The sequence below is a fragment of the Dicentrarchus labrax genome, unplaced genomic scaffold (genome assembly GCF_905237075.1).
Source record: "Dicentrarchus labrax unplaced genomic scaffold, dlabrax2021, whole genome shotgun sequence".
In the NCBI taxonomy this organism is placed as follows: domain Eukaryota; kingdom Metazoa; phylum Chordata; class Actinopteri; family Moronidae; genus Dicentrarchus; species Dicentrarchus labrax.
In genome coordinates, this window is record NW_026136718.1 from 18,168,876 (window position 1) to 18,193,736 (window position 24,861).

The 24,861-nt window shown below is 40.7% G+C and overlaps 3 protein-coding genes across 6 annotated transcripts; 1 reads left to right on the forward strand and 2 right to left on the reverse strand.

Annotated features, from left to right (window-relative positions):
* Window positions 1-4: 4 nt before the first annotated feature.
* On the reverse strand, window positions 5-16,671 carry shc2 (SHC (Src homology 2 domain containing) transforming protein 2). Of its 4 annotated transcripts, none has more exons than XM_051376769.1 (14): window positions 16,447-16,671; window positions 13,703-14,497; window positions 10,072-10,142; window positions 6,810-6,870; window positions 6,406-6,525; window positions 5,813-5,866; window positions 5,560-5,611; window positions 5,108-5,234; window positions 4,178-4,358; window positions 3,470-3,563; window positions 2,908-3,081; window positions 2,462-2,790; window positions 2,191-2,342; window positions 5-1,815 (listed from the first exon to the last, which is right to left on the reverse strand). In XM_051376769.1, the coding sequence occupies exons 2-13, from the start codon at window positions 14,468-14,470 to the stop codon at window positions 2,214-2,216; spliced, it is 2,160 nt and encodes a 719-aa protein (XP_051232729.1). In that variant the 5' UTR covers window positions 14,471-14,497; window positions 16,447-16,671; the 3' UTR covers window positions 5-1,815; window positions 2,191-2,213. The 4 variants fall into 4 exon arrangements, with proteins under 4 accessions (XP_051232729.1, XP_051232728.1, XP_051232730.1 ...); XM_051376768.1 differs by having other exon boundaries at window positions 13,703-14,515; XM_051376770.1 differs by having other exon boundaries at window positions 13,703-13,963; window positions 16,447-16,668.
* A 1,669-nt stretch (window positions 16,672-18,340) lies between these two features.
* Window positions 18,341-21,199, forward strand: cks2 (CDC28 protein kinase regulatory subunit 2). The gene is made up of 3 exons (XM_051377545.1): window positions 18,341-18,539; window positions 19,045-19,172; window positions 20,661-21,199. Exons 1-3 carry the CDS (start codon window positions 18,481-18,483, stop codon window positions 20,702-20,704), a joined length of 231 nt encoding a protein of 76 aa, XP_051233505.1. The 5' UTR covers window positions 18,341-18,480; the 3' UTR covers window positions 20,705-21,199.
* A 50-nt stretch (window positions 21,200-21,249) lies between these two features.
* On the reverse strand, window positions 21,250-24,070 carry odf3l2b (outer dense fiber of sperm tails 3-like 2b). The gene is made up of 5 exons (XM_051377544.1): window positions 23,644-24,070; window positions 23,400-23,493; window positions 22,618-22,728; window positions 22,007-22,120; window positions 21,250-21,756 (listed from the first exon to the last, which is right to left on the reverse strand). The coding sequence occupies exons 2-5, from the start codon at window positions 23,446-23,448 to the stop codon at window positions 21,269-21,271; spliced, it is 762 nt and encodes a 253-aa protein (XP_051233504.1). The 5' UTR covers window positions 23,449-23,493; window positions 23,644-24,070; the 3' UTR covers window positions 21,250-21,268.
* Between the last annotated feature and the right edge of the window lie 791 nt (window positions 24,071-24,861).

Genomic DNA, 24,861 nt, shown 5'->3' on the forward strand with positions numbered 1-24,861 from the left:
CATCTGAATTGTACCCTTTTTTCCAGATAGTTTTATTGACAAACGGCATTAAAGTCAATTAAAGAGAAAAAAGATCCAAGAAATTCCTGAGAAAGCAAAAAGGAGATCTGAAATAATTACATTAATCATTTGGACCTCACCAAACGCCTTGTAGCTCACCGTATCTCTCTGTGAATTCATGAGGCTACAGCTAAGGACAGGGGAGGGCCTGTTTAAAGATATGTTGCTAATGAGACAAATGCAAAAAGCATATGACTTACCTCTAGCAAGATTTCAAAGAATTAGGTAGAAAACTGCAGCCAGGGAGCAGAAATACATGAGTAAGTCACTGACATGTAAAGACTCAGACGTGGGATAAGGACAATCTATAAAGTGATGTATTCCCCTGAACTTGGACAAATAAAGGATTTAATTTCAAGTCAAAATCCCCTGTCTTTAACATCAATCACTGTAGACTAGTGCTATCTATGGCTTGCCACTAAGAACAAAAAGATTCACTGAGGGGATTGTTGTGAGGGACGCACATAAAGACAATGACAGCCATGACACATTAAGACAGTATTAGAAGTATAACAAGAGCAGCTTACGTGACTGTTCACAAGAATAAGAGCTTAATCATCCTGAAGTTTGTTCAGTCATTTGTTGGCATGGCAAGAAAACTAATGTTTCGCGTTAGGAGCATAAATGCATTATACATTATATACACTCTGACACAAATGCCTGTCTCTGTAGTTATTAAGGCACTGAAGTTGTGGAAAAACAGGCGTGGATATACTGAGTTTGTATGCAGAGTAGTTTTAACCGAGGACATAGTATTGATTTGAGTACAGTCTGGCCAATAATGTTCACAGGCTTATACAACACAAACAGTATGTCTTTAACAAATTATGAACAGCCCTTACAAACACAAGACAAATGACTGATATTAATGGTAAATGTGATCAAACTACCCATTTTCAAGACAATGTAACATATGTCCACTTGGCTGTCTATATGAAGAAAGTATGAATGCATGATTTTTTCAAGACCTTGATTATCATGGAGAAACAAAAAAAAAAAAGGGCAGAAGAATGTGTGGCTGTTTTATAAATCCAGCACTGAATCATGTCCAGTGTGTTTCCATTGTGCCAAATCAGAGTCAGGTACTGCAGACCTGTCAACATGTAGCAACAAACAAAACAGTCTTTACATTCCCATGAAACAGACATTTCTTCACTTGTCTTTTATAGTCACAGTATTTTCATTTCTGCCATTTAAACAGAAATGAGCTACTGAATAACCTGACATCTTTTGATTTTTAAATACAGTATCTGTACCAGATAATAAGACAGTTTTGTTCTGGCGATGTCCATTATTGTTCGGTGGACGGCCTGTAGACAGACAGGTCGGGAAGCCGTGGTCTACTGGAAGCACTTCACTATTACAGGCATTGTCGGACGTTACATCTCTGTGCATCAAATCCTTATTTGATTTCCTGAAGTTGGGTCCTCTTCAAACAGTCGTTGCTTTAATTATTGACATCAGTTGACAATCCTGCTCTGAAATGAGTCAAACTGTGGATTCTGGTTGGTTTGTTAGCTTATAATATCTGCATGGTGAGGAGTTTGTGACAGATGAGAGATAGTTTAGTTGATCCTGGTAGGCAGGAGGCAGAGAAAGTACAGGGATGTCAGATGCCTCACTCTCCTTAGTAAAATTGTTTATGGAAAAAAAAGTATTAGTGATATCTTTTATTCCAGATAAATATCCATCTGGGATAGAGGATTTCCATATTGTTTTTTTCAGTGGTTTTTGCATGGGAGTGCAGGAATTCAGCTGTGAAGTATAGTAGACAAAGAAGGCACAGATTACAGGTCAATACAGTCATTATTTAGGCTTCTAGATACAATAGTCAGATGCCTGCCACTAGATAATCTGTCAGTTTATTGCATGCAGAAATGTAATGCTGACATTCACTATAGTTCATAAAGAAGTGTAAAAAGTTCACCCACACAAGGTGAACAACAACCAGTTATATTTTCTTTAAAACATGCACATTTGATGGGACCTACACCAATCTAACTCTTGTTAACATATGGTATTTTAAAATGCAAATTAAGGTTTACCATCCACTGCATCCTCCCTGATATACTTTTTAATCATTCAATCATTTTAGACATCCCACACATACGTAGTATACTGCACACTTACCGTCCCATGCAGGGTCAAGTGGCTCACTGTTTCCTCCTGACCACCTGTTTGAGGTGGAGCTCACTCTCTGCTGCCACAATAGGCAGCTCATTCTTCAGGTGGTATGAAATAAGGTGGCTAATGCTCTCAAATAACATGTCTTTGGTTCGGACCTGTGTGGAGGACAAAAGATGGTTTCAGTTCAGATCAGTTGGTTTTTATATGAGACTAATATGAACTTTGACAACTGGCAAACATATCTAAGCTGTTGCTTGTTTGCTGCATTACTCACCACCCCCTCTGGGTCCACCAGCAGTAGGTGTTTGGGAAGGCCACAGTGCATGCCAGTTAGCACATACTGTCCTGGGTTGGTAGTGCTCTCCCGGACCAGGAAATCTCCATCTCGGACCAGTAGTCTCTCTGCGTCCCGTCTGCTCATGCGGCTGTGGTACCACGTCTCCCTGCGGAGCTGCTCCTCATTTGGGGCCACTGGAGCTCGACGGCGTGGAGGGCTGGGCCACTGGTCCTCCAGAACCCGGACACCTCCAGCTGCAGCAGACATACTGGAAACAACAGCTCCACCACAGGCCTCGTGGAGCTTTAGGGCGTCCTCGAAAGGCCCTACAGGGATGTGATGTTTCACAGTTACAAGTGTGGTGACTACAGTATTTTTCAAATAAAAGAAGTGAGTTCATCTTTGCTGTGTCATAATGTGTCACACCAACTCTCTGGACTTACTCATGTCAAAGAGGTCCTTTTTGGGACTGTCGGGTGCCCTGGCCCCTCTGTGTCCTTCGGGCCCCCGTGAATCCAGGTTTTCCAGAGTCTGGGTGTTAACGTACTGATGCTCCTCATAATCTCTGCTGCCTGGTGGCTGTCCATCAGCACACAGGTAGCCATCTGATGTCAGACCTGAGAAACACATGTGCTCTTAGAACATTTCAGACTCCCGTCTGGACATACGGATATCTTTGTGTGTGTGTCATTAACAAATTTAGGTTCTTATGGCCCCCTCTAGTGGTTGAAATCACAACTTGAATCATATGAATAATAATGAATAATGATCTTGAAAGGGGTCCAAACGCTGTTTGTGCCAGAAAGTAAGTAAGGGCACAGAATTCAGTGATGACCTGACTACCTCAATAGGTCACCAAACGATAAACAAACCACAAACCACCCAAAAACCTTCAGTTTATTCTCTTAAGCATACTAAATGACAAAGCTTGTATCAACTAAAAGCTGGTGAGCATGTTTTTTCCCCCTAGATGTTATACCTACGTACCACCACAGGGTGTCTCACCTGAGCTGCTGGTCGTCTCAGTGTCCCAGTGAAGTTCATAGCACAGCTGACCAGGGGGATAAGACGCTTGCTCCCTCCTTGCTGGAGAGCCCATCTGCAAACCCACATACACACCAGAAGAACACATCCTAAATACATTTGTGTCTCCATACCTGAATTGACATCTCCCTCATGTCTTGTCCCTACATAATGTAGTTTTGAAGCACTCTATTTGAAACATTAGCTACAGTATGTCACCATATTTTGAACAAGCTGCAGAGAGAGAGAGAGCGATGATTTCTCTCACCCGGAGGGGCCAAGGCTCTTTATCTAATCATATCTATCTTTGGCAATTTAGTGCAGGCACATCAGGAAGAGAGTTCTGGAGTATATTTCCGTGCTCCTACTGTTTAATTCCATGTAAACAATACAGGGAAGAAGCAGGAAAACATATCAATCACCAGTTTATGAGTGAGGTATCAAAGTGTTTAGCTTGAGTCTGGCTGTCATTGTCTGATAAAGGTTAATCATGCATTTCTTGATGATGAGCAGATGTAGCTTCGATTACATCCGTGATAACATCAGATGGTGAGGTTGCATCTCACGCTTACATGTTTGGCAGTGTTGGCAAAGTCAGTGGTGATTAGTGTAAAGGAAAAGAACTATGCCGCACAGCACACCAGAATCATCTAGAATCTGACCTTTCTGAAATCATGGCTGGAGATTCACCTGTGCTGCTGTCTTGCTCTGTGGTTGGGTGTGAATGTGGCCCAGCAGGGCTCCACTGGGCCTGAGCCTGGAGTCCACAACTCCCCCAACAGGAGGCTCCTTCCCCGGGATGCTGTTGTAGTAATCATGCTCAGCGAAGTCCTCATCTTCCCCCCACATCGGCTCTTCTGTCCTCACAGACCTGAAGAAGGACATACCTTACGTGCATAAGTGAAAAGATATATTTTATTCAGGTCCAACACCTAGAGCTAAATGTCTGAATAAATAAAGTGAAAACTTCTACAATCTAGACAACAATGATGTTGTTGTTTTTTTTATCACTTTTAATAGTGATCATAATGATAATGTTCTCAAATTTATTCAGTCCGATCAGATGACATATCCACATCCGAAAGTGATCTATATGAATCTGCTAGAGATTTATGGGTGAGAAGATCTGTGAGGATCAATATTATAAGATGGATTCTGAGGTAATACAAGAACAAACTATCACATCTCCTTGTAATAAATAACAAAGAAATCTGAGAGTTGTACAGTGGATCAGGTTTTTGTGGTGGAAAAGGCAACTAAGCTCTTTTATGCAGGATGTCTGTATTTATGTCAACGTAAGTATGATTGATAAGTAAACAATAATCACCTTCACTTCCTCTGAGTGTCAGTCTCCCTAAAATAACAATCGAGTTTTCATTTACATTTGTTGGAAGTGTCAACAAGTTTAAAGCTTTAATGTATACAAAAGTTGTATTGATGTTTACATTCACTAATTTATATTAGCAGCATTATAGTATTTTTCAGAATTTTGTGATAGGGAGACACTTTATCAAGTTATTTCTTAGCACCCGCTCCACAGATGCCACAGATTTGGAGCTCAGTAACAAAAACTCTTAAAAGGGTATTCATCTTTTCATAGAACACAATTTGACATGTTACCTCTCCATAGACGCCATGGTTTTGGGAGGACTATGTAGATACTGTTTGAACTGCAGCTCGAAGGCTTGGCCGATGGTGCTGATGACACCCTGGGCTAAACCATCTGAGCACTCCAGGATGTGACATGCTGAAGGAGACAAGAAAAAGAAGACATTTATTTTTTACCACCTGCCACATACTTTTAAAACTAACATCATGGCTCAGTATTAATGCCACTCTTTTAAGCATTTCTTTCCAAAACACTATGGTGCTTTAGATATTTCTTTCTTTTTAATGGGGCTGATATCCTGCTATAAATAGATGTCATTGTAAGGTCTACTTTTAAAAAATAAAGAACAAATAATTTTGTTTTCAAAAGATCGATGGGCTATAATGTAGCCTAAAATGTTTAAGATACAATCCAGTATATAAACCAGGCAGTGAACCTGAAGGAGAAGCTTTTCAGGACATACCTCTCTGATTCACTGGGTCTTTGGCTACATACGCAACATAATCAGGCGTGTCCTGCAGCAGACAGAAGGAAAAATTCAATTAGACCACATAAATTAGACCTATATAACTAAATTAAAGCTCTCATTGATTATTTGGTCATGAGATTGGAAACCAGTAAAATGGAGTCCAGTCAGATATGTGCAGTCTGCCAAAATGTCCATTCCAACAACAACATAAAGGAGAGGGGGAGAGTTAAACAAACACTGCACTCACTGTGTCTCCCCCAGAGGCAAATGAGATAGACTGCATGGGATGGTGTGCTATCACCTGAAAGAGACAAGAGGATGAAACACTCCGAGGTTTGCCAATATTCTACTTTCATCATTGATTCATGTAGATATAAACACAAATGGACACGAAGACTAGAGATGCCAAAATACAAAAGAACTCTGACGTACAGAGCAGGGTTTAAAAGATACAGGCTTTGAAGTGATATCAGTACACGTTGACTAAAGTGGAGAGCGGTTAAAGTTCAGTGTAATTATGTTTTCCCGCATTTGTCTTTACAAGAAGGCGGAAATACTTCTGAATATCATTTAAACCACTGTGGATCACCACACCAAATGAGATTATCAGAAAAATTAGGGATTGATTGCAAGAGGAGAAATTATTATATTCATTATTATATTTGAATAAATATTTCATAAAGAAAATGATAGTTCATCACATTTTGAATACTGTTTAATTTGTTTGAGGGAGGAACCTTCTTTATATCAGTTGATAATAACATTTAATGAAATACTATTTGGTAAAATATATCAGTTTAATCCTTGTACAGATGAATTTATGGTGGTTTAGCATCATACCTGTCGTGTGGTAGGGATAAGCAGACCAAGGCCATCTATGGAAATATTGACTGCAATACTCATGCCTGCAAATCGCAAGTTACTGTTCCCCATAATGGAGTGGAGAGCTTTGTTCAGGGCCTATATGGAAATGGAAAGAAAAAAATACAGTGGAAATTACATATATATATAATACTTATAATCACATATATCCAGAAACAGAAATGTTATCCTGTATTTACTGTATTTGATATGAGAGACAAAATATTCAGAGTGCATTCCACGAGACGTCATGTGTACCAAAGTGAGTGTCACACTGACACAACCTCTGTGCTCATCTGTGTGGTAAATATAGTTCTCCAGTTTAGTATTTAGTAACAACAGTACATTGAGACATGCACAGTAAGATTAAAGTTTGTATTAACCTTCTTCCTCCAAGCTCCCCTTCCGCCTGGCACTGCTTCACACAGCCTGTTGATGGCTTCCCTAATTAGGGGCATGAAGAAAGGTCAAAGGTCAGACTATAGTGGACACTGTCATCTGTCGCTCCTATTTGTGTAAATGCTTTGCTGCTACTTCTGTGTTTGTGTGGCCTGTCTTCTTTCCAGATCTCCATGCTGGAGAGGAGGTAGTGTGGCTCAGGTCCTACCTGCTCAACATCCTCCTGGATCCGAACTCTTCGTGTATATCTCTATTTTGTCCTAATAATTTGTATAATGATTTTTTGCTGAAACTATTCAGTACACTATTGCATGTCTGTCCATCTTGGGAGACGGCTCCCTTTGTGGTTCTCTTCTTGAGGTTTCTTCCTTTTGTCCCTGTTTTTTTTTGGGGGGTGGGGTGGGGTGTTTCTTAACCAAATGAAGGGTCTTAGAGGATGTTGTATTCTTTAAAGATTGTAAAGCCCCTTGAAGCAATTGCGATTTGTGATTCTGGGCTATAAATAAACTTGACTTGACACACTGGCCACTGTTTGAAATGGCTACAAGGACACATTCAATATCTAAAAATTATGTGGATTCCTGTTTACTGTGCACCCAAATATTAAAGTACCCCTACACTCAAAAATATATTTTTCTTCTTGTTCCTAAAGTTGGATGTTTGATCTTCAATGTGCAGGATGATGTATGTGCAGAGTCTGACACTAGAAGCATGTTTCCACATTCATCTGCTGAAAGTGGAAAGTTTCTCTGTGCTCATTGAAAATCAGATTTTAAGGGGCGGGGCCTACAAGCCTGAATTGTTACATCACAAATAGTGTGTGAGTCAGTCCTGTTCCAGTATGTAACTTATATGAGTGTGATGCAGAAACTTGAAGCCACCAGTGCACATACTGTACACTGAAAATTAACTTTACAGGGAGGTAGGAGACATCTTGTGTCCAGCAGGAAAATCTGACACTTAAAAATTAACAAAATTAGCGTATTCATAGATTCTGGAATTGAATGAAGCAGAGGGAGTGGATGCTATTTTAAGAACTTTCTGTTCCAACCAGAGTATGTCTTTACATGTCTGGAGGGAATCGTTACCGGTCCAGTGACAACAATTTAGGATGTATAACTGAGATTAAAAGTTTGAAATGTTAAACTGTTGTTCAAGGTTAGAAAAGACTGCTGAATCACCATGATGGAAAAAACGGAGGTTAAACATGAACAGAAGCTTTATGTTCCCTCCCTCAGGCTGAAGTCATAGGTCACAGACCCGACACAGTTCACAGGTCAAGAAAAGGTTTTCAGCAGGTCTGTTCACAAGTACTAATCTAGTTTCTTGCCACTGATGTTCAAGGACTTTACAAAGAATACACTCAGTCATCAGCGGTTTTGTTTATCAAACTCATATTTAACTCCCTGCTGAATTAGGGAGGAAGAAACACTATATTTTGAGCCAAAACAACGTGTCATGGGTCTGTGCAGTTCCACATCTTCTGCTGGTTCTTTAGGGCATCATTATTCACATTTATTTTCTATAAGGCAATTCTCTCTGCAGATTTGTTACCACTTTGCAGTAAAGCTGCCATAACTCCTGGGAACAGCTGCCTAATGGGCGTTTAAAGCTTCTGTCCCCTGTGTGTCTGATGGCGGGAGTGAGGCATAATGTGGATTTCAGGTTGCAGCTCGCGCTCTCACTGCCAGGGGACAGCGGGGACAGCAGTCAAGAACCCAGCTGCCCCTATCAAGTGGCTCGTAAATATTTAAAAAGCAGCGTCCCGGGCCCCATCTCGAGTAAAGGTCTTCTCAGGGATTTTTGAAAAAACACCACAATGTTTGAATGACTCATGCTGATGAGAGGGCAGAGGGAGGAGGAGGAGGAGGAGGAGGAAGATAGATGGGCTGTTGTTGTTGTTTTTGTCTGCAGCCTTGGTATCTTTCCTGCAATAAAATGCTGGGCCTCATTATCACTGGTGTTGCTGTTTAACACCGTGACACAGGGAGTACTGTTAGGAGAATGAGCCTTCTTCAAATCTAGGAGCTGAAGTACATTTTTGAAATTCTGACAAGCACTGGATGTTTTGTTGTGGTTTTCCAGGACTAAATTGAGTTGTGTACAAGTCAGCAAGCTGAAAAAAAGGCCAGCTATGGATGCATAATAAAGGCTCTGACTTTAGTATGCTGCTTTTGAAATCCATCCAGCAACAATTAACATACAGAGAAATATCCTGTAAAGTTGCTTAGATTAATTGTCATAGATTTTTGGCCTTATGGGACAGATGGCCCGTCCCATATTCCTCAAGAAATCAAAAACCCCTGTGTCGTTAGCATCAGTGGAAAATTTGGATTCAACTAAGGGCAAGCACACTGAAAAGTGACTATATAGTCAACAAAACATCATCAACGCACTACTACTACAAGATAACCTGATGTAGTCAGCTCATGCTCTGTATAGTTTCTCCCTTTGCTAATGTTTTGTTTTGCTGTTTTGTTTTGAACCCCCCCCCCCAACAAGTTACAACCGCAGACATTATCCAGCAGGGTGCGTTCATGGGGACCACTGCAGCTTTCCACAGTCATTAGCAAACATCATCAATAATAGATCTGCCTCTCTATCACTCCATCTCTGCTGCTGCCTCCCCCTGCACTTAAGCCTTGGATGCACGGTGGGCTCCGATTACTGCCCATCGATTGTGGAGGAGAGAGAGGAGGGTGAGAGACAAGGAGGGAGTGGGGAGAGTGCACTTCCCCCATGAGGCCGAGGATTGCAAAGAACCCTGCATTTATAACAATAACATCACATGTAGGGTATAAAAACACACCGACACGGACGTACTAAGACCCTGAGGTATAGTTTCATACATAAACATATCATGACCTGTGATTCTACTGAGCACGTGTACAGTAGTTTTGTTTGTCTCTTAACTGGGACACACAGCACTTTAATGCTGCCATTGTGCAAAACCTTGTGACTTTAGTTTTGATTCACATTTTTTGAGCCTTGTTTGGAGAAATGAACTATAATTTCAAAATTGTGTTGCTGTCAATGAAACAAGAATGTGTCTCTACATTTCCCTAAACCATATTCCTTTATCTTCTTTAGAAAATCTAACCACTCGTACTCTAAGTAATAGCCCACAATTGACACACCACTGCTAATTTGATTTCATCGTGATTGATTCTTCAGTTAATCCTATACATCTTGAATCAAATTCTCCTGACTCACCACCACTACCACTAGAGATGGTTACCAGCTTACCTTGTCACCTGAGTCCGCGTGTTGAAGTCCAGGGAGCGCATTGACTTCAGTACTTCAATGCAGCCCATGTACTGCAAAAAGAGTCAACCCAAACAGTAAAATTAAAACAAATTTTTAAATGTGGATGTGGACAGTTTTGGTCATGATTAGATGCCCCTAATATGAACTTGTCACATGAAGTGTTGTAATAGCAGTGGGATGTAGGATTAAAAAATAAATGCTACAATAATAAAAGTGACCAGCTTCTGGAGGACATTAACTTACATAATAATAATAACAATAATGATAATAATGTTTTAAATGTCAATGATAATTATGCATAGCAAATGTTACATTTGGCATTTTAGTATGTCAGGGTCATTGCAATCATCTAAAAAGAACATTTCCAGAGTATAGTAGAGTATACAGTAATGTGTAATCCTCTATTGTTCAGCATGACAATGTCCAACAATGCATCATAATCTAACTCAAATCCACATAAAGGCCATTAAAGTGTTCTCCAGTGGGTAGCAGCCAGCTGAGCAGCGTCTTAATGGCTGTCAGGTTGAGGTGCTAATGGCACCTTGACTAGATTAGCAGCACTAAGAGCTCCAAATCATGGACAAACTGCAGCGCCTTAGGCCTCCAGGGGATGGTAAGGGCTTGAGTGTGTTTGTGTATACAATAAGTGTATGGGAGGATGCCCGGTACTTATTTGCATAACTGTGAGGTTTACGTGAAAATATGAAGTGGTGAGTGAAATCTATGACATCACATTTCTGTAAATACCTGTGCAGTACATCCATATAATGAACATCTTTCCAGGAGCAACTGATGAAAACTGACCTTCCCACTATGGTACATTAACAGCATTCATTTAAATAAACCAATAAATAAACCCATATAAGTAAAAGGAGTCACACTGTGACCACCGACTGTAGCATTAGTGACTCTCTTCTAGTGAAACTCTTAAGCAATATATGAGCTTGTGTAATTCATGAACTCTTGCATCCTCTCCCTCTCCTACAGCACTTTGTATCAGTCAATGTCAAATTTAGTACAGTTTCCAGGATTGTTAGTGACTGCAACAGACAGCAGACAAACAGCATGGCAGCCGTGCAAACAAATGCGAGAGAGAGAGAGAGAGAGAGAGAGAGAGGGAGGGAGGGAGGGAGAGAGAGAGAGAGAGAGAGAGAGAGAAAGGGAGGGAGGGAGGGAGAGAGAGAGAGAGAGAGAGAGAGAGAGAGAGAGAGAGAGAGAGAGAGAGAGAGAGTAACCTTTGAGCCTGAGAGCTTAATGAGCTTTCTAACCAGATTTGGAGACGAGGGGAAGTCTTCCATCAGGAAAATTGTCTCTCTTTTTTCTTCCCCGCTATCTGCCAATGCCTCCATTGTCACACACTCATCTGCTGATACAACGCATCCCCTCTTCTATCACCCTATCTGCACTCCTATCCTTCTGGCCAACTCTCCAACACAGACTGTTCCTAGGACTTCAGGGACACTGACTTTCCAAGAAGCATTCCTTAGAAATTGAATAACCCCGGCCGCAACGCTCAAACTTTGTTGCATCGTAGCTTTGAGATCATAGCTGTTTCATAGTTTATCAATGTAAAAAATGTCCTTAGTCTAGTTCATCATCTAATATCTTCTCATTTTACCACTAAGGCAAGGCAAGATCAAGAATATCTTTTGTTGTGTAAGGAGGGATGGACAGATGACGGACAGATACTGACGACAACTGGATGTTACCAAACAGTATCTGGATCATGTAGATAGTGAATGATTACATTCAGTGCAAAGTAGGCGAAAGTAGTACATTTTTCAAGTTGTGGACAACAAAAGTTCCTTCTCATCTCTAACTTTTGTACACTTTTCAAAGCAGAGTTTAGACCACAAAATGTACTCACATCACCATGGAAGGACTTTTCAGGAAACTGCACCAACAGTAACAAAAAAATACATTACAGATATTAATTAATTAAAGAGGGGAATACTGTGCACCAGCTTGTAAGGGGACAGCACAAAATGATAGCAGTCTGGTTTTAATATAGCTCTCTAAAAGATAGCTGCTTTGGCAGCTGCAGTGCTTTGTTTGATGGTTGCTGCAGTGTCCTGGCTGTCAGAGATGGCAGATGCAGGCCAGACACAGCCTGACAAAGAGAAAATGTAAAGAAGGTAACAAATACTAAGAAACATTTTGTGTCTCTCTCAGCAGAGGTGTGACTGTGTGTGAGTGAGAGAGAGGGAAAGGGAGAGGGGGGGGGGAGGCACTGAAACAGAAATAGAGGGAGAGTGAGCTATGGGCTATGGTAGCTATGCTGATTAAAAATGGCACAGCGCAGCAGAAATCTACTGTCACTTTGACACTAATACATGCAGCAAGTACTCCTCCCTGCATAGATTTACCACCGAACTGCACGTATAGTACTGCTTTCACTGCCGTGAAATGCATTTCAAGCATTAGCTTACACAGGTTATCTAAAATGATTGCAGTATACCTTCAGATGTAAAAGCATGGCCTGATAATTAACTGAGATATCAATCACATATTAGAGCAGCACATGTTATGAATCTAGGAGACCCCTCCCATACTGATCCAACCGTCCTCTTCCACATCACATGATGCAAATGACTGTGATTAAATGTAATTGAATATAGGAATGAATGGTGCCTGTATAATGCCATTAGAAAGTGTGCTTGGGGCCCAGACTGGGCTAATCAAGAGCCATGTCATTAGTTTGAGGAGAAGAGGGGGAAGAGCAGTGCAAGAGGGGTGGAGGTGAACAGGCATGGGGGACCACTGAGGAGATCATTGACACTGACGTCAAGCAGTCTGCTCAGGATGGTAACCCTTTGTAAACACACTGATAAAGATATCTCTTCATGAGACAAAATTGCCTTTTTTATTTATCACTCGTATCTCTCTGGTGAGACAAGCAATCACCCTCTTTCTATTTAGCCTAATCTTATTTTTAATAAAGAGTTTGTTTACTATTTGTCATTCAAGCATACTATAATGTTACTAGCTTTAATACAGGCTAGGTTCACTATGCTGGGGGACTGTAAATCACATTTTATGGATAAAGTCTTTGCACATATGAATGTAAACAATCCTGAAACCACACAAAGAACACCACTCCCACAAGCACACAGTGGGAGCTCACAGACAACCATAGGTTACATGCGCTATAAATATGGTTATATAGTAATAGTATATGACGCATACAACCTAAAGTAAACAATGCAACAACATAATGATCCTGACTACAGTCTGCGTACGCAATTTCATGGTTTATCTTTCTCCACCCAGTGTGCTATCCTGACGCAGTCTCCCTACCAGCCACACCAAGCCATCTATCTGGATTAAATTATGTATTCCCCTGCCCTCGCCACATGAGCTGCATAACAAACTGCCTGGCACTGTGGTGTCCTTTTGTTTCCCACTCAGATAAAGCAACCTTTAAACAGGGTCATTAATATTACGTGGTTCACTGATTCCTGTGAGCAGTTAATTTATATGTGAGCACCACTAAAAAGAAAAGTTATTTCATTTTGCTGTACACACATTCAAACACTGAATTGGGTGGATGTTTAAGTGGGTGTTTCTTCACAATAGATGCATTTTTAAAAAAAGGTGCCCACTGACTCACCCTGACAATGTAAGAGGCCCCTGGTCCTGCAATCTTCTTGTCAGGGTGCAGCCAGCCTTGAGAGGGTTTGTGGATGAAGCTACCTTTCTGGGTGAAGTCCTCTCCCCCTGGCCACATGCCTTCCACCCTTGTCCTGCGGTTCAGTCCTGACCTAGAGCTGCTGGAAACCCCAGGGCTCGCCATTGCCTCTGTGGCCCCAAACCCGTGGCACCCTGGACTGGCAGAGTTTGCAGCTGCAACTGCTCTCTGCCCTCGAATGGCCTGCAAGGAACAGGGGGTGACACAAACAGGGTCACAGGAGTTAAGCACTGCTGCAAGACTGGCCACTGGGCCACTGGCTGAGGTCGCACCACTGGACCGGTGTGATGATGAAGAATGGGAGATAGAGGCCTGGGAAGGGGCTGCTGCTGTTTTGCCTGAGTCCTTGCTAGAGCTAGAGCTGGAGCTGGAGTTGGACGGGCTCCGGCTGAGTAGGGAGTTAGAGAACTTCCACTGGGGCATCTTAGGGATGAGCATGCAGAAGGTAGTGGTGGCATCTTGATCCCCATCCAGGCAAGGGGAGTCGGCCAGGGCTGCAGCCCCAGCAGAGGAGGATGATCTGGCACTGGGATCCAGAGGAGGCAGGGGAGGCAGAGGAAGGCTCGGGGTGGAGGAGGGGACCACCGGTGTGGCCACAACTTTGCCGCTCATGGCTAAGCTCTGCATCAGGTCGTCAGAGGAGGTCACAGACTCGTTGCGAAAGCGGCCATACTTTGGCTTAAGGAGCATGCCCGGAGGAGTCGCCTGAAGCAGGAGCTGTGATGGGGGGGATAACTGCCAGAGGATGAGGAGGGGAAAGGGGAAAGGGGAAAGGGGAGGGGGGAGAGGTGTAATGGAAGCCGGGGAGAAAACTAGAGAGAAAATCTTCCAGGTGGAGTCCTATATCCTTGTCAACTGAACGCTGTCTGGTCCTCTCCCGTTCACACACACGCACACACACTGTCCCACTCTCATGCCACTCTCCTCTGTGTCTGAGCTGGCCTGCTTCCTTTCACTGCCTTAGGCATGCTCACTCTATGCTCGCAGTCTCTCTCTCTCTCTCTCTCTCTCTCTCTCTCTCTCTCTCTCTCTCTCTCTCTCTCCCTGGATGATGTCATTGGGTCTATTAGCCCTGCCCTGCCCGGCTGCTCTCAGACTGTATTAGCCAAAACACATCTGCCTGAACCACCCTACTCTCAGACAAACGCGTGCACACACACACACACATACACACACACACATACACACACATACGCATACACCCCACACTCTTAGAGGAGATTCTGTATGAATAGCCCGTGTCAGTGTACAGGCTAGGCTAGGTTAGCAGTAACGTTTCAAACGTCTCAAACTGTACAATGCTGTCAATGTATAAACTGAGACAACAACAAAATAAATATACTAAGGTTATCCTATAAATAGAATCACTCAAAGCAAAGTCAACACTCTTTTTCTCTCTCTCTACATAATAAATATTTGAATTTGTAAAGAATGTCCACTTGCTCTTTTTATGTTAATGAGGTGAGAAAACATTTGAAGAATAAGCAGGCATTCCTTAAAATAAAATAAATAGGTCTCAGTGTATTTTGTATTTTATCTGTTGATGTATTGCACTCATTTGTAAAAAGCATCTGCCATAACCAGTGTCATTAAAGGAATTTTATTAATGTGTAAGCTCAAATGTTTAGCCTAATATCTAATGGAATGTGTAATATATATATATATATATATATATATATATATATATTCTTAAAAAAAACGGTTGTGAATGTGAGTAAATAGCAGCATGAGTCTCATTCAAGTATTCAAGTAGCTAAAGAGCATTTTGTGTGAGTCTATGCGTGTGTGAGTGAGTGTGTAATTCCATTTGTCCTGGCAATAGACAATAACTTAACAGAGGCAACAATGCAGCTACACTCATGAGGGACTTCATGTCTGAAAACATCCACCCTATCCCATCTGTCTGAATTCTCTTCCCAACTTCCCTCCCATCTGCCCCCCAGAGAGCAATCAGCCATCTCAGCATGATCCTTTTTTCTCCTCGCTCGCACCCTCCCTCATGCCTTTTCCTCACTCCCTGTTTTCTAATTCACTATTTTTCAGTGAATTATTACACAAAGGTAACAAAAAGTATGCAGCAGCAGTCAGGATTCCCAATGTTTTCTTCTTTTTATGGTGGTCGAATTATACACACAGGTGGAAACAAATGCAAGGTATTAAAGGTATTATCATGTCTTGAATCATCCACCATAGCCACAGAGGTTATTCAGTTTTGGAAAATAAAAAAGAGAAAAGTGACATTAAATGCAAAATAAAAATGCCAAGAAGTCTTGGTGGTCAAAAACATGTGTCTGCAAATACACACAGATGTGAGCAATGTCTGCATTGATTGTGAAATAAGCCAATAGTCAGGGTCATCAGTTACGCAAAAAGAAAGTTAATCTATTGACTAAATAATACCACCTACGCAGACAAGGAAAGGATCATTAGGTTCTTGTCAATTGCTTAAATTTAATAAAGCAAGTCATTATGATTTGTTTCATCCCATAATCAGTTTTGACAGTGTTGTCTGTCCAACAAAATGTTACAGAAGTTACACAGTAAACAATGAATATGAGCAAACAAACTAAACTGATTCAAATGTGTTCAAATTCTGCACTACCCTGACTGCTATACAAGCGTAAACTAAAAGTTATTCAGAATGGCAACAAAGGCAGGAAGCTTACCTATATTCAGGCTCTGAGGAGAAAGAGGATGAAAAAAGATCCAGCTCAGTGAACTTTCAGTGACTTTTACAAGAGAAAAGCAATATGTTTGCCTCAGCTATCATAGTGCAAAAGAGCTGCAACTATGGTTGAATAAGAGAACAATTTAATTTCACTATAGTCAGGAGACCACATTACAACAAACCATACACACTGAGAAACCCACACAAACAAACCACCATCAGAAATGCCATGACACCTCTACCACTGCCATCCCACCTTCCTTCAAACAGCCAATCACTTCATGTTTGTTTGCGAAAGAGTATAAAAAGTTACTGATAAACCAGATGTAATCAGTGCATGTTGACAGATACACAGGTAGCTGGCCTTTCCTCTGTATGTTCTGTTCCCTTTTCTGTCAAAAAACAAATATCTGCTCTGGCAACATACAGAATAAAACAGATATGGACCCACTGTTCCTTCAAACCAAATTGAATGAAAGTGTTTAAACAAACAGATGCAACAGCAATAATATGAAGATGCTACAAGGTTTAATTTCCATAAATAACAATAGGTTAGGCTACTTTATTGCATCTGATGTTACACTACAGGTTCAATCACTCAATTATACTATGATTGTCTGTATGTGAAGAGTTAACATTTACCTCCTGACTTTGGTAGTTTGCATAATACAAGTGGAACAAATCATGCTTTGAATACACCACCACTCATTAGCAGCCATTACCTTGACAACAGTGATTACAACTAAGAACAACAACATAGGTTACTTGCAACACAGAATCCTCAAACCATACTGTTTGGTTAAAATGTAAAGACAGAGCTTATTTTTTTTACCGTATTACAAATCATTGACTGAGAAAAGTAAGCCTATATTTGTGTAGAAAATCTCTTAAGTAGAGCTATCATGATCTATCTTTATAGTGAGTGATCAAAGTCTAGTTTAGAAAATATTAAATGGCAAGACAAATTCACCTCCAGTCCCTGCATCAAATTCAAATCTAATATCACAATACAAAGATATAACTGAATACATAACATTGTTTTCCATACGTTTTTAGTTATTTTACTAAGACCTGCTCCAAAAAGCAATTATGATTATTACTAAATGCACATTATATTATTTTCTGGAATAATCCTTTGGTCTCTTACAAGTCAATGTGATCAGGAAAAAACATGCCCCATGCTGTTCTATCATGCAGTTCAAATAAAAGTTACAATTAACAATTCGGCAAGCAAAATTAACATAAAGTGAAGCAACTACATTAGCAAATACAAAAAATATGCTGGTATATGCTGAAAATATAACATCAAATGCTAGTTATACCTTTATACATTATGCTCAACAAAATATGATTTGCAAACCCCTCTATGTATGTTTTACCCACCGACTTAAATGCTTAGGGTCGATATTTAATTCCAAAATGGTTTGTGGTAACACCATATATATGATATGTTCTAGTATGATCGAAATTTTGCCTAAAATGCTCATTTTAGTAGATGAATTTACCACCAAATGTGTGCTTTTAGCAATACTTTGCAGCAAGGGCTGGCTCCTACGTCACGACGCAGCAGCCGGACGTAGTGTTCTCATTAAAACGCCTTTTCGCTTTCACGAAACATTTTCAAAAAACATGACATATCTTCCGTTCAAACGCCTTAAACTTATTTGAATTATATGACACAAAAACTGAACACTTGAGATAATACGTTAAATGTCATGTTTGTTTTTAAAGACTGTCCTGTATTGTTGCAAACCGCGTTTCCCCGTTGTACAGTTGTGCTTTCACGACCGAGTGCGTCATCTTCGCAGACATAGACGACCTACGCAGATGGAACGTCCACGTGCTTCTGCCTCGACCAATCCGGGGAGTGCGGGCAGCCGTTGGGGGTTTGAATTGTTCTGTGAAAACAGCGGCAGATGACAGCAGCTTGTTGCTAGTAACTTAAGTTTGTGAGCTAGCTACTACTTCACATTACCCCACCAAGAAAGTGCTTTATCTGGACTTCAGCCTTGACTGCTAACATCGACTGAAAATGTCGAAAAAACAGATTTACTATTCTGACAAGTACACCGATGAGGAGTTTGAGTACAGGTATGATTAACGTTTGTTTGGGCTAACATTAACGTTGTTTTCCGTTATTTTGTGTTGAGGAGCGTCAGTTAACTTAACGTCATTTTACGGAAATATTGGTTAAGTTCTCTCGACATAACACCAACGCCTGCTGGTAGGTTAATTTTGATAGCTGTGATTTAATATAAAGACAGTACTGAGTGAGCAAGTTAGCTATGTAGTGATTTAGCTTAGCGTTACATTGAATTTCGTAACTAGCATGACTCACAGCACTCAAACAAAACAACTCTACCACTTAACAGGTAGCCATGCTAACTGTTACCTAAACTTAATTAAAACCTTATGAGGACGATTAGTTAAACCGTAACGTAACTTACACTAGTAGTATCGTAAATTCAAGCTTTTGATAACCTAAAGTTACCTGAAATTGTCTTCCTCAACGTTAAGTTACTGCTTGACCAACTGCTTGTTAAATATGTGTTTTTGTGTTTTTCATTCTTAACAGTGTTATTTATCTTTCCCACAGGCATGTCGTGCTTCCGAAGCAGCTGTCCAAACTGGTGCCCACCTCCCACCTGATGACAGAGGAAGAGTGGAGGGGACTGGGGGTGCAACAGAGCCAGGGCTGGATTCACTACATGATCCACAAACCAGGTGAATAACTGTGGACTAAAAGGATATGTTCACGTTTTGTTTTTTTTTTCAGATCTTTTCTTAAAGGTCCAGTGTGTAACACTTATATCTATTGTCAGAAATGGGGTGTAATATCGCTAGGTATGTTTTCGTTAGTGTTAATCACCTGAAAGTAGGAGTCATTGTGTTTTTGTTATGTCAGAAAGAGACATTTTTATCTACAGACGCTGTAGGTCGCCTTCCATTGAGGATGCCGTGTTGTTTGTTTTGCAGCCACTGTAGTTCCTCCCACAGACTTCACAGCATGTTGTCAAATACAGAGGCAAGCAGTGTCCCTGCTAGATGCCACTAAATCCTACACACTGGTCCTTTTTAAAACAGTGCTCACAAGCCCACATGTATATTGAAAGAGCTATTGATCGGTGTAATCATTCTTTCTGTCCGTACTGATTGTGAAGTAGTCCTGTCTTATCATGTCTATAAGTAGGGATATAAAGATATGCTGAACTCAAGACTGGGGTTTTTTGTTTTTTTTTATAACAAAATTATCATGGAAATTTCTCAGACAAAATCGACAAAATATATTTTCTAATATATTTTCTAATTCATAACATCCCTTTTTTATTTCTGTGGAAGGATATAAACTAGCAAAACTGCCTATTTCCTTTTCTTTGTGAAAAGGAAACTGAAGTCTTTGCGCCTTGATACAATGATTGATGTGATGGCAATTCATTTTTCATCTCACCGATTTGAATCATCACATATTTGTATTGAGATTGAACTACTGCAACTCGCAATATATCTTCACATCCCTATCTACAGGAGACGAGGGACAAAATATACACTTCTTATTCTGTGCAAAAAGGCATGTTCATGCTCAGCCCAAGCAAATGTATGGTTTCAGGTATCTGACTTAGTCAGATCAAATGGGTATTTCCAAAGTTGTGGTATTTTAAGAACAAAATTTCCCATCATTCACGGCAGCTCAGCAGGGAAACAGTCCAGGGAAATGCAATGGTGGAATCCTGTACTTTAAAGACTGTAAATTTGGAAAATATCGGACTCCTTTGTTTTGACTCCTGAAGCCTCATTTTAACTTTAGCTCAGCTTTAGAATAGAGTTTTGTGCAGAAGGTGTATATTGTCCGCCATCTTTCTCTTGTAGTCTGCCGTGACGTAATCTCTTCTGTGTGTGTGTGTGTGTGTGTGTGTGTGTGTGTGTGTGTGTGTGTGTGTGTGTGTGTCACATGAAGAGATTATATATTAAGAGGAATGATTACAGTGACTGGTAACTCTTGTTTTACAACAAATGTACCTCAGCATGTGAGTACTGTGTAAAGGAGACATAAAAATGTGTGAACCTATCCATTAATGCGTCCTAGCATGTGCCATATTAGACTGTGATCAAAGCTGTATGCACATGGACCACAGCTATGTGCATGACACTGTACACTGTAACCAATTGTATTGTAGATGATGCTGACAAATGCTTCTTTGCTTTACTCTCCAGAGCCACACATACTGCTTTTCAGAAGACCTCTCCCAAAGGATTAAATGGGACCCATCTGTTAAATGCTTGCTATCATCTTTGCTGATTTGTATTGTCTTTGGAACCATACATCTCTCCTAAATACATCTCTACATATGTTCTTATTATTGTGTAGAACCCCTTAGTTGTATTGTGTGTTTTTTCTTTCCTTTAAAACTCCCTCAATTTTCAGAGGTAATGAGAGGCAAATAGTTTGATTCCACTGTGAATGATAACCTTATAAACAATATGAGGGTGAAAGTTTGCCTGTCAATTGTATATTTTAATACATTTTTAAATGTCTTTTGTTATGATTGATTTATTTACTGAGTGGTCATACATGTTTTATTTTTCTCAAGCCCATGATTTTCCTAAACAAAACTCTTTCTTAATCTTTAAACTTTTTATTGTGTTGTGTACATAATATTATTTCTAGATATTATACATTTTGACAGTGAGTCATGGTTGATTCAACAAGTTCTTTGTTGCCGAAAGAACAAAATAAAATGTACTTCTTCACATATGTTTGCTCATGATTTGTTTTCCTACCATGTTAATTACTGAATTATTTTTGTGGGAGTGGGTGACATTCAGTCAGAAACATTGACAACTAGTGGAGTAACAAATTCTGAGTGTCTGATGCCCAAAGAGTAGGCTGGTGCCCGAGCCTTGTGAACAGTCACTTTCTCTGGATTATAAGTCCCAGGACCGGGTTTCTTGGTGCCATCTCTGGTTAAATTGTGTCGTCCCAGCATGGAAAATGCTGGCTGTCGGGGTAGATAAACACTTGGGTCTGTACTGTTGTACCTGCAAGGCCCTGGCGTCTTGGCTAAATCCACAGATGGTCCCCCTGTGCTGTAACTACCTGACATTGTATAGCTTGCACTGGCTGGCTTGTTTGGGACTTGAGGGCCCATGAGCGGAGGGAGACAGTACTTGTTAGGAGCAGGTACTGAGTCGATTCCCCTGTAGTGTGTTCGAGAGCTCATTGTGTAGGACGGGGGTCTGCGCTGGAGGTTGCATGGTGGGGCTTTCTCTGGGCTGTATGCACCTGGTCCAGGTGTCTGGAATAGCTCTTCTAGTGAACAGAAAACAGTCGAATAATATAAACCATCTATTCAACACCATATGTTCTTAATGGGGGTCAGATTTTCAGTTGCTACAGCTGACACTGGATCTCTTGAAGTAATGTCAAAAACAAATGTTTGTGTACAAGGGTTCATCCTGTCACAATAACAGCATTATTAGTTACTAGTTCATCATTATAACATACATTAATGTGTTAAACAAATGATACACTCATTTTACTATTATGAATTGGAACTTACTCTCTGCTTTCATTCGGCCCAACATTGAGTATGCAGGTGTGCCATCCCGTCCAAAACGAGTGATTTTTGCATCAATATGATACTGAGGCCCCGGACTTGAGTCAATACAATACACTGCAGGGATTAAATACACAGTTATGATCAATTCTATATAATGTCTCCTGTTAGGGCGATCATGCAGTGGTCCTAAAACAAACCAGCTAGATAAACACAAGGTGTAAGAAATAACTTCAGAATTATGAGGTGTTGTCGCCCTCTACTGGCTTTAATCTGACATTACATCACTTAGGACATATACCATTCAGTGATTTAGCTCATATTTGAGGAGATTAAATCATTCTGAGTCTGAAAAGATGTAGTCATCAATACATAATTGTTCCTGCTATGCTGGTTTATTAGCTATGGCAAGATTTCCTTGCGGGAGTCATCCCAAAGGGATCAATAAAGAGAAGTCTAAGTCTAATATATGTCTTTGACCAAAACAATATCAATATATCAGTGTTAAATTACATAAGGGGTATGGGTTAGGGTTAGACATAATACATGCTTCCTGTAACAAATGCATCTACATATGATAATCTAAACGTTAGAGAAAGAGATGAAGAACTCACTATTGTCACTCATCCTGCCATGGAAAGAATAGGCAGGGCTAGTTGGCTTGGTAAAATCATGGCCAACAAATCCAATGGTGGGAGGAAGCCCATAACGTCCAGGTCCTGGCCCTGGAGAAAGGGGGAAATATCACACACACACGTACACATTATATAATATAAAATATATTTAGGGTATGTAGTGAGGGAGATTTAAAGCAGTAAGAGTTCTTCTGCAGCTTTGTGTATAAAAAACTGAGCTTCTGTGCAGTTTATTTCAGCATCAGTCAGTGAGTAATAATAAGGATGCAATGTCCATTCATTTTACATAACTGTGACCACTTATTTGACCATCAGATGAACTCCAGTATAAGTAAAATGTCATCATTCTGCTCAGGGACCTTATAACTAGAAGCAATTAGCCTGACTTCATCTGATTGTTGATTTATTGTGTTCACTGGGTCAGACAAACAGCTAGAAAGCAAGACGCAGCACACATCAAGACACAACCTAGGGCAAGGAATTACATCACCATACAAGTGTTCAGGGGCATGTGCACAAGCAGAGCAAGTTGGAGCATTTTTCACAGATGAGAGCGAGTCCTGGCAGGTCTGCACACTGACAAATCCTCTACTCTGCTCAAGTCACTGTTCCCCCATTGAAATCATAAATTAAAAAAACAAGTGACCAAAAATGACCCACTGGAACATAACTAATGATATTGATGCCTTTACACAGGGCATACAGTTTTATACTGATGGAATAGTTTTTTGTAAGGACTCATCTACCATTGATGAACTTACCTTTTTCTCTTCCTGCAATTACTGGGTATTTTTTCTCCATTGGACTCATTGTAGAAGAGGTGAATGCTTCAGGAATCCCTCAATGATAGCAATACTACCAAAATATTCATACAGCATGTCAATTGTATCAACAAGACGCTGGCTAAAGAAATAATATAATATAATGACTGACAAATAATAATAATTTTTTTGAAAAGCTGCAGGTAATTTGCCCTTTCAGCCAGATACGAGGCAGGCTGCATACTTTGAAATACAATCGTGAGATGAGCTTCAGAAGTGCACCTGACTCCTTAATCCATATCCATCCATGGTGGTCTTTCTTCAGATATCACAGTATTATTTCTCCATGGATCCAGCTCCACCCATGCCCTGGCTGACACTGAAACCCAGAATCCTGGACGATCCAGAATCAATCCCTAATTTCCTCTGAAAACAATCAGGAAACCTGACACGCTTAATACATATCAAAGTGTCAACAGCACAGCAGACTCTACACTGGATAGGGTTTTCTCTCTGCCTGTTTGTCCCTTTGTCTAAATGTTCCATCTGTGGTGGCTCAGACAGGTGAATAGCCCTTCCTCCACAGAGGTGGATGTATAGGTGCACTCAGCTGGTACTTAGGAACAATGTCATCACTCCGATTCACTCTCATGTAATGCTAGCTCCCCCCCACAAACCATGAAACCAAGATCCCCTTCTCCCTCCTTTCTCTTTTCACTCTTTCTGCTCATCGCAGTGTGGAGACGCAATATCACTCTTCAGCCATGCATGCGGTTGCTATAGAGACTGCTGTGGATAGTGTGCTGCAGCCAGGTCCCCTGCACTGCTGGCTTCTTGTCACAACAGGAACAAAGTTTTTCCACTTGGACTGGAGGAGTAAATCCTGCTGCATCTGCTCAATGGGTGAAGTTTTTGTGAAGTTCTGTAACTTTTACCTCCAAATTTACCTGAAATGTGAGCACATGCACAGCACTGCTTTGACACTGCACACACTGTTGTTTGCATTTTCTTGATGGATGCCAGGTCGGATACAGTGCAGCACACCTGGAGCAGTTACAGGCCAAGTACCTTTATCTGGTCGGCCCCATTGACGTGCCAACATACAACCCTCTGGTTTTTCATCTTTACCTTGAGGTCAAACTACCCAGATGCAGTTACAGTTTAGCTCTTTCATCTCCTCTAATCCCAGCAATGATTTGTAGTTGGGATTTGAAGGACTCGTTTAAAGGCCCAAGTTACCAGACGCCATAGTAACTGAGAGGGTCGACAAGTGACATGTGCAGAAAACAAACATTAAACTTTAACAGGCTCAGACTCTCTCCCCCCCTGCTGCCCTGGTAACCCGAATCTGTTGTTAGCAGTTACACAAACACATATGGAGCACATTTAAACTGAAGAGATGTATACAGCGCGTATAAACTGATACACACACGTACACGCTTTTCTGTCTCAAACACAGAAG